Genomic DNA, 7,949 nt, shown 5'->3' with positions numbered 1-7,949 from the left:
GGACATATTGTTTTTGTTGGCATCCCACCCTTCTCTGCTCCACAGCATCAGGAACTCAGAACACTGGTCCCGTGTACGTGCGTGGCCAGAACCTCACGCTGATTTGATGTACAGAATGGCCTTCCCGTTTATATATCTCAAGCACAGACTGATATATTTGCAGAAAGGGAGATGAAATTAAATAAATTGTCAAGTTTTCTTTTAGGTTTACATAAAGCATCTACATTTATTTTGTAAAAATTTTAAAATGAGTTTCCTACTTAATCTTTTATTTGAAAGAACTATATTGCATGAGACATTCTTTAACCATAATCAGCTATCTTCAGGAGTCACATGGGACTTTCAGGTTCTTCCTGTCTACTTGTGGGTCAGATTTTATCCTTTTTCTTGTGAAAACTTGAGCCATTTCACAAGTAACTTAAAATTTTTGTGCGTGAGATTTTGACTCAGTAGTTATGTGAACTTATGAGGTAGCTACGAAGCCAGGCTTTTCTTAATTGTCTCCTAGAAGGGAAGGGAAAGTGGTGAAACCACAGACAATATAAGTACTGCCCACTTGCAAACATCACCATTTTTTGCATGATTTATTCACTTAACTCTCAATCAGAAGCTTATGCTTATCAGTCACTACAGAGATTATTTTCAAGTAATAATGTTTTAAAACTTCTGAGGGCATTAATTATTCACAGAATAAATGAAAATTCCTTGAGATTTCTAGTTTACATTTATCTATCAGGTCATTCATTCTTTTGCCATAAAGACAGGTTTTTCTTATTAACAGAGCTTCTGAAGTATACCCTATTAAGGATGATATACTGTCTTAGGATTTGTTTTATATTATACTATATGATACATTTTGATCACATTTGTAAATTTGCATTCACTGCTGACTAACAGCAGATGTTTCCTTTACTGATTTATTCTGTCTGTGGGATCAAGATGTTAAGCTGCATGGATATATCCTAACGGAATCAAAGTGTGATTTTACACTAATAAAACAGCACAATATTTAACTTCTGTACATTTTTTAAACAAGAATTTAAGTTTTTAAGAATTAGAGGGAATCTCTGTGTTTATTATTGAAAAAAGATGTTTAAAATAGCCCAGTTCACAATCCTAGACTGTACTAGATTTTATTATTATCTTCTTAAAGGGGAATATGAAACAGAAAGGAAACTGACAGCTGAAGGCTTCCAAGATTAATATCTACTTTAAGTAAAAAAATTTTATTACTACTACATACATCAGCAGAAGTTTCCAGGTGGCTCACAGGTTATGGCTTCGTTTGTTAAATAATTAACTGAAGGCTTCAAAGACACAGAAAACTACTCAGCACCTATTTGCCGTTTCTCTTAAAACAGAATTGTCTTAATTTCTTTATTTTTGTTTCTTAAAAGTTTGTTTTTTCCACCAGCCTTCTAATTAACAATGTCTAATTTAAGTATTTAAAACGTCTTACTTGGAAGGTCTAAAATTTTAATTTGAAGCCAAATAAACAAAAATTTTAAGTTTGCAACCAAAAAACACCAGAGGCACAGAAAACTTTTAGTGCCTGCTAGTGGTTTGTTTTTAATGCTCTCTGGAGGAGTACATTCATATTAAGGATATACGCGACAGGTTTTTGAGTAAATTGTCATTTATAGTATACACATTTCTAAATCAGTTCTATCATGAAAATTTATAACACTGTGATTGATAAATCAACAAAATATTTCTCTAAACTGATCATTTAAGAAACACTTTTTATTCTGATCTTGTTTGTCATTAGACCAAATGAACAAAACGCTCAAATTAATCTAATCATAATAATACTGTCTGTGAAAAATTATTACCAAAAGAAGTGCTTCAAAATTTTGGACTCAAGTTGTCGTTACTGTACATTTCACCTAGTTGATCGTGGATGATAAAGTCTCAAAGTTAGGAGGGACTTTCTGGATCATCCTAGTTCATTCTGCCATCATCCCATGACACTTCATCATTCTGCTTCCCACTGCATCTTCGGGAATAGAAAATACCTTGTGTTTGCCAGGCAGAATTAGCACCCGGAATGTCTTCTCACTTGTCCATACTACTTTTGATGGCACGTTGGAGTGCTGACAACCACAGGAATTTGTCAGCCTCAGCCTCTGTAGCACAAATCCACTCACGTTTTGGACCTTGAAGAATAAATGCATTCTTGGTATCTGTAAAAATATTTGAGGTGTACCATTTAATTTTGGCACGTCACAATCAAAAGAAAATGTTTTAAAATTCAAGAATTGACCAAGTCATCTTTAAGAATTTTTTAAAAACTAAAAAGGGAGTCCAACAAATAAAAATCCAATTTAGAATATAACTTCTTAAAAATACTGAATAATTTAAATATCTAAAATAACTTTGTATAATTGTTTAATTCTAATTAGCACTTATTTTTAAAGACTGCAAATGGTAGATGATGTAATATTCCTTAAGTTTTTTGTCTTGGCCACTCCAGAAGAACTGGAATCAGTGAGGTCTACACCAAGAGCTGGTGCAGGTACAGATGCTGAGCCATATGTATGAATCACGTTGGTCTGAAGGCCGGTATCAGAATTAAGCCAACTATGTAGCTTGAGTGCCAACTGTTTAGCAGGTTATAGAATAATGTTTTCACACAGGGCAAAGCTGACTAAGGGGAGATGAAAGCTGACTGCATCCTACCCTCCTTATCCATTCCCAGTGATTATAGTCATGTTACCTGAGTTTGTCTTCTAGGTGGAAATCCTTATTTTCGCCTTTGGTGGGGTTTTTTTGTTTTGTTTTTCAGGTTTAAAATGGGGCTAAAGCTAATGGGAAGTAGCCCTTTTTCGTTGCGTTCCTTCTCTAAGATCTTGGTTCCGGCTTTAGCCTTAAGTCCTGCCTTGACATGCAGTGAAAAATATTGGCCAGATTGTCTGGCCTACTAGAAATTGAGGAAAGAGAGGGATCCTTTTGAGCTTGGGAAGTAGAGTGTAGGATAATAACTAAAGATAGACACAGTATTTTTTTTAAGTAGGATTTCTTTTTGAAACAGATGATCATTCTATTGAGATTATTAGTCAGTGAAATGTTTGTTACTAAACATTCTATGCAAATCTGTTAATTACAGAAGAACTTTCAACTTGAATATGAATTTAAGGAATAAAAGGTACACCAAATCTATAATAATCACTTAGTCCTAGTGGAATGGGAATGTAGACAGAAATCTAAAATAGTAGCAAGTATAGGCAATATAGAGTCCTAGTAAAATGGAAAAGTGATCGATAATAATCTAATATTGTAGCAGTTACAAGAAGTAGCAAGTAGTAGTGAAGGGCTCCAGCTCTCCTGTCAGCTGCTTCAAAGAACTCAAGATGATGTGGGTTCATGTCTCCTTTTGTGATTTTTGAAATTGTTTTCCTAATATGTAGGGTGCATGTCTGAAAATGCAAGCATTCCTTTCTTTTGCTGTTTCTGATAGATGAAAATTTACATTAAATGAAACCTAAAAACATTTGGATAATTATTGGAAAATTTGCGAATTGAAATCCCAATCCTTTCCCCACTTTTAATAGTTAATGAGCATTATAAAATATAGCTTTTTAAAGGTATTTAACTCTTCAAAGAACGAAAATACATACATTTGGAATCTGGAATATCCTCTACAAGTAACCTATGAAGAGCCACCGATGCAATGAACTGGTAGGTTGATTTTGAAGTCCTTTCAAATGGAGTATGAGATGTGCCCCGACTAGAAACAAGTAGTGCATCATTGAAGAGGAAAAGACTGAGATCACGGGTGTGTTCATAGATCCTGTGTTAAAATGGAGAAGGGTTACGTATACATACTTACATACATGTTTTGTTACACAATTCATCACCCTTCATTGATAAGCAAGGTGTCCAGGCTTTTGCCCACTACAGACCTTTGGAATGGCTCATTGAAGTTCTGAGTATAGTCCCTTCTGTCTCAGGTGTGAATAGTCCCTCTGTCTCTCACTCAGACCAGGGCTCTGGGTGGGCCTCAAGGTTCCTGGTGGAATGGTCTGAACGTACTCACTGGCCAAGTATTCAGTCAGTATAGGGGGAAATGGAGGTTGAACTTTTCTTCCTTTATGACCTGAATCATGTGACAGCTATTTTTAAACTTTGGTCAAGTTTGGTATTTTATGTTTGAAGTATATGGGTAATCAGGAAAGTAAGTTTTTGTTTGGTTTCATCTTTAAAGGTAACAACAGTTTGGGGTAGAGAAAAGCTCAAGGACCAATGTGGCACAAGGTGTCAAGTACGAAGCAAGGAAAAGAAATTCATTTAACTCCTAGGTAGGAGATTAGAATTTTTCTAATTTTGATTGGAGGGCAATCAACAGATTATACACTTCATCAGTATGAAAGGTTAGAATTAAGTAGCTCTTCATTTTCACTGATTTTGCTGCAATGGTCAGCTGTAGGCATCCACAGGCAGAATGTGGTGTCCTCAACCCCCATCTATGACCCTCTTCACTGTTGTGTTGCTGCAGCCACGTCTCTGTGTGTGGTAGGTGCCAGTGTGCGGTAGGTGCCAGTGTGCTCTGTGTTCTAGCAAGAGTGCTCAGCAGAGAGTCACCGCCCCCACCCCCCCGCAAACACAGCGTCCCCAGAGTCCTCACACACACCAGCAGTGGCTAAGTGAAGCTGGCTCAGGGTTTTGATGGAGGATAACCAAACACCTTTCTTCTCTTGGATCCATCAGGAAATCCTCAGCTACTCCAAGAAAGGGAGTCTGTTTACTGGCTTGATGTTCAGAGGAAGGCTCTCATTTTTTATCTTCACCATCTTTGTTTCACTTTTAAATTGTCCACGTACAGCCACATAGAGTTTTACGTAAATGCTAAAGTGACATCAGTCCATGCCATTGGCTTTTTTAAATGTACTTTTTTTGTGTCACTTCTTTTTGCTTGGCTCCCTCTTCCCTACATTCAGCTCACCCAAGTTACTGAACTAGTACCTGTCTTTCTTTGTTTTCTTCTGTGCTCAGGTAATCACACGCATATGTACATATGTATATATACATCTATTTACAGGTAGGTTGCCATTATTTTACAAAAATGTAATATTATTCACACTTTTTTCCCTGCTTTTCTCCACAACGGAAATCAAGTTAACTGGTATGGCTTTAATTTATCCTTTTTAATGGGCAAATAATACCTTATGTTGTGTGTAGACCATTGTTTATTCAACTCTTCCCCTTTTGATGCACATTGGTTTTGTTTACAGGTTTCGGTCTTTTTCCTCCTTTTCCTTTCTCTCCCCTTCTTTTCACTAGTTCCCTATTGTCACTGTGAGCAGTGTTCCAATAAACTGATCTTTACACCGAGTCAAATCCTTTAAATGCTGTTCTTTAACAGATAGGCTTTGAGGAGTTGGATTGATTGGTCAAAGGGTTTATGTATTTTTATTGAAAATTTCCAGATTGCTGTCCATAAAAGCTGCTATAATTACCACTTAGAATCCACTTTATACAATGGCTCTGACTTATACATAGTACAAGACTTTTTAAAAATTTTTTTTATTTTTGAGAGAGTTGGGGGGGAGGGGCAAAGAGAGGGTGGACAGAGTATCCAAAGCGGGCTCTGCGCTGACAGCAGTGAGCCCAATACAGAGCTCGAACCCATGAACCATGAGATACAACCCGAGCCAAAGTTGGACGTTCAACCAACTGAGCCACCTAGGCGCCCCATAGTACAAATGTTAATATCCATCTACATTACCTGGAGAATTTTGTTAAAATGCAAAATTTGATGCCATAGAGCTGGAGTAGCCAGAGACTTTCTGCATTTCTAAAATCTAATAGATTTTCAACTCATCTAATAGATGATGCTGATGTACAGACCACATTTTGAATAGTGAGGCACTTAAATCATTTATTAGTTAGAACTATGCCAAGCTAGGCAAAGGACTGGTCTGGGAATGAAACATTTTTAAGGAGTACTAAGCTTCAGAGTCAGCTTTTTGGAGACTATTAGGAAGTACAGGTTGTGTTCGATTATAGATAAAAAGAAGAGCAGTGGTCACCTAACCCTAGAGCCAGCTTTTCCTTTTTCACACATTTCCTTCCCGTCTCTATGTGGTTATGATTTAGGCCGGAGGAGTTGGGGTGCTTGCAAGAAACAATATTAGAGATCAAGTTGATAGGGTATTCTGACAGGGGTGAGGGAGAGAGGAAGCAGGAAAGGCAGGAAATACATTTTAAGTCTAGATGTAACGGTCTGTAGTCTGTATGCGGTGGATGGTCACTTTTACATAGGAAACGACACCCATATTCTTGCCCTTTTTGGCAGTAATTTTACCATATTACTGATAAGAACAATTATTTCTCCTATCATACCAGTTTAGAAAAATGTTCAAACCTATAATAAAATTTTGCTCTTTTATCGCAATTATCAGAGAATATGCACACAAGTTTGCTTTAAAGAGGTGGTTTTGAAAGGAATGTCTGCTTTGGTAAATAATCACTTTTTTCCTTTGGAAGCGATAGCATTGAAAGTGGAGGTAAATGAAAGAATTCCAGTTTTGTGACCCACTTGGAGCAATTGGTTGGGGGGGTAGCCCAGGGAAGGGAAGGAGCAGGCACATTAACAAACTTAGAGTTGAGGCCATTTGTAATCAGAGCAGGGAAACAGTCTTGAAAACACACAAAGAGGGGCGCCTGGGTGGCTTAGTCGGTTTTGCTTCTGACTTTCGCTTAGGTCATGATCTCGCGGTTCATGGGTTCGAGCCCTGCGTCAGGCTCTGTGCTGACTGCCAGCTCGGAGCCTGGAGCCTGTTTCAGTCTGTGTCTCCCTCTCTCTCTGACCCTCCCCTGCTCACGCTGTCTCTCTCTCTCCTAGAAATAAATAAAACATTAAAAAAACACACACACACAAAGAGGCTTTTATTATTTCAATCTGATTATGAGAATGCTCATTAAAATATAGTAAAACCTTGGACCGTGAGTAACTTGCTCTGCGAGTGTTCTGCAAAACAAGCAAACGTTTCTAATAAATTTTCACTTGATAAACGAACAATGTCTTGCAATACGAGTAGTACATGAAGCCAAATGTCATGTGATTACGACTGAGTCAATGGTCCTTGAAATTCGCTTTGATATACAAGAGCTTTGGATTATAAGCATGCTTCTGGAACGAATTAACCTCTCAAACCAAAGTTTTACTCTCTCTATAAATCTGAGTTCTATCTAGAAAGGTTTTCAAAGCCACTTACTAAATTAACCCCCTCAAGATCAACAGTTTTCATCCAAAGACAAGAAACACCAGACCTTTGTAAAAAAAACATTAACAATTCCTCTACATATGTTAAAGTAAATAATTTCACCTTTCATATTGACATCATACAGCAGCTGAAGTGGCAACTATGGATCCTACTAGGGTTTCAGAAAGTCACTTCTGCTCACACTGAAAAGAACTAACCCTAAGGGTAGAGTTTTTTACTCTGGACTTGGACAGAATTTTTCTTATTCAGAAATAGGTCAAATGACTCAGCAAAATGGAATAGATCTATTCTAGTTTAAATTCCTAACATCATTCTGGAAGTGTTTTGTTGTTGTTTATTGTATTAGACTGCCAAAACAACCAAGTACCCAACTTCTGTAAATACATAAAACCTTCAAAGCAATTTTCAGAACGCAACCCCTGGCATGAACTGACTGAGCATCGGTTCTCTGAGCCGACCGGAGCCCAAACCCTAGCTCCCATACGTCCACACTCTGACTTGAGGGTTGTGTGGCTCTTTGAGTTCCCAGGATAAGAGTCCATTCAGAGTCCAGTATCCCTGGGAAGTCCCCAAAACAAAGTGGCCCTGGTAAATGACTGTAGGTCTCTCTGGGTAAGGCTAAAAGGAAAGTTTACAATATATTTTTGGCAGTGTAATACGGTTTTTCCTCAAAAGGACTCGATCTGAGAAATGGATGGCTCCATTTGGGGATTCAAGGCCATG

General features: G+C 37.6%; 1 protein-coding gene across 1 annotated transcript in view; it reads right to left on the bottom strand.

Moving 5' to 3' along the window:
* Positions 1 to 1,556: 1,556 nt before the first annotated feature.
* The window catches only part of ECT2L (epithelial cell transforming 2 like), a 67,161-nt gene continuing 60,768 nt past the window's right edge, over positions 1,557 to 7,949 (bottom strand). The window contains exons 19-20 of the mRNA XM_039243587.1: positions 3,618 to 3,790; positions 1,557 to 2,183 (exon numbers count right to left, since the gene is read on the bottom strand). Of these exons, the coding sequence (XP_039099518.1) occupies positions 2,056 to 2,183; positions 3,618 to 3,790 (301 nt within the window). The 3' untranslated portion in view covers positions 1,557 to 2,055. The remainder of the gene's footprint in view (positions 2,184 to 3,617; positions 3,791 to 7,949) is intronic.

The sequence above is a fragment of the Hyaena hyaena genome, unplaced genomic scaffold (assembly GCF_003009895.1).
Source record: "Hyaena hyaena isolate Hyena2069 unplaced genomic scaffold, ASM300989v1 scaffold_229, whole genome shotgun sequence".
Taxonomy (NCBI): domain Eukaryota; kingdom Metazoa; phylum Chordata; class Mammalia; order Carnivora; family Hyaenidae; genus Hyaena; species Hyaena hyaena.
This window is presented reverse-complemented; position numbering and strand designations above follow the sequence as displayed.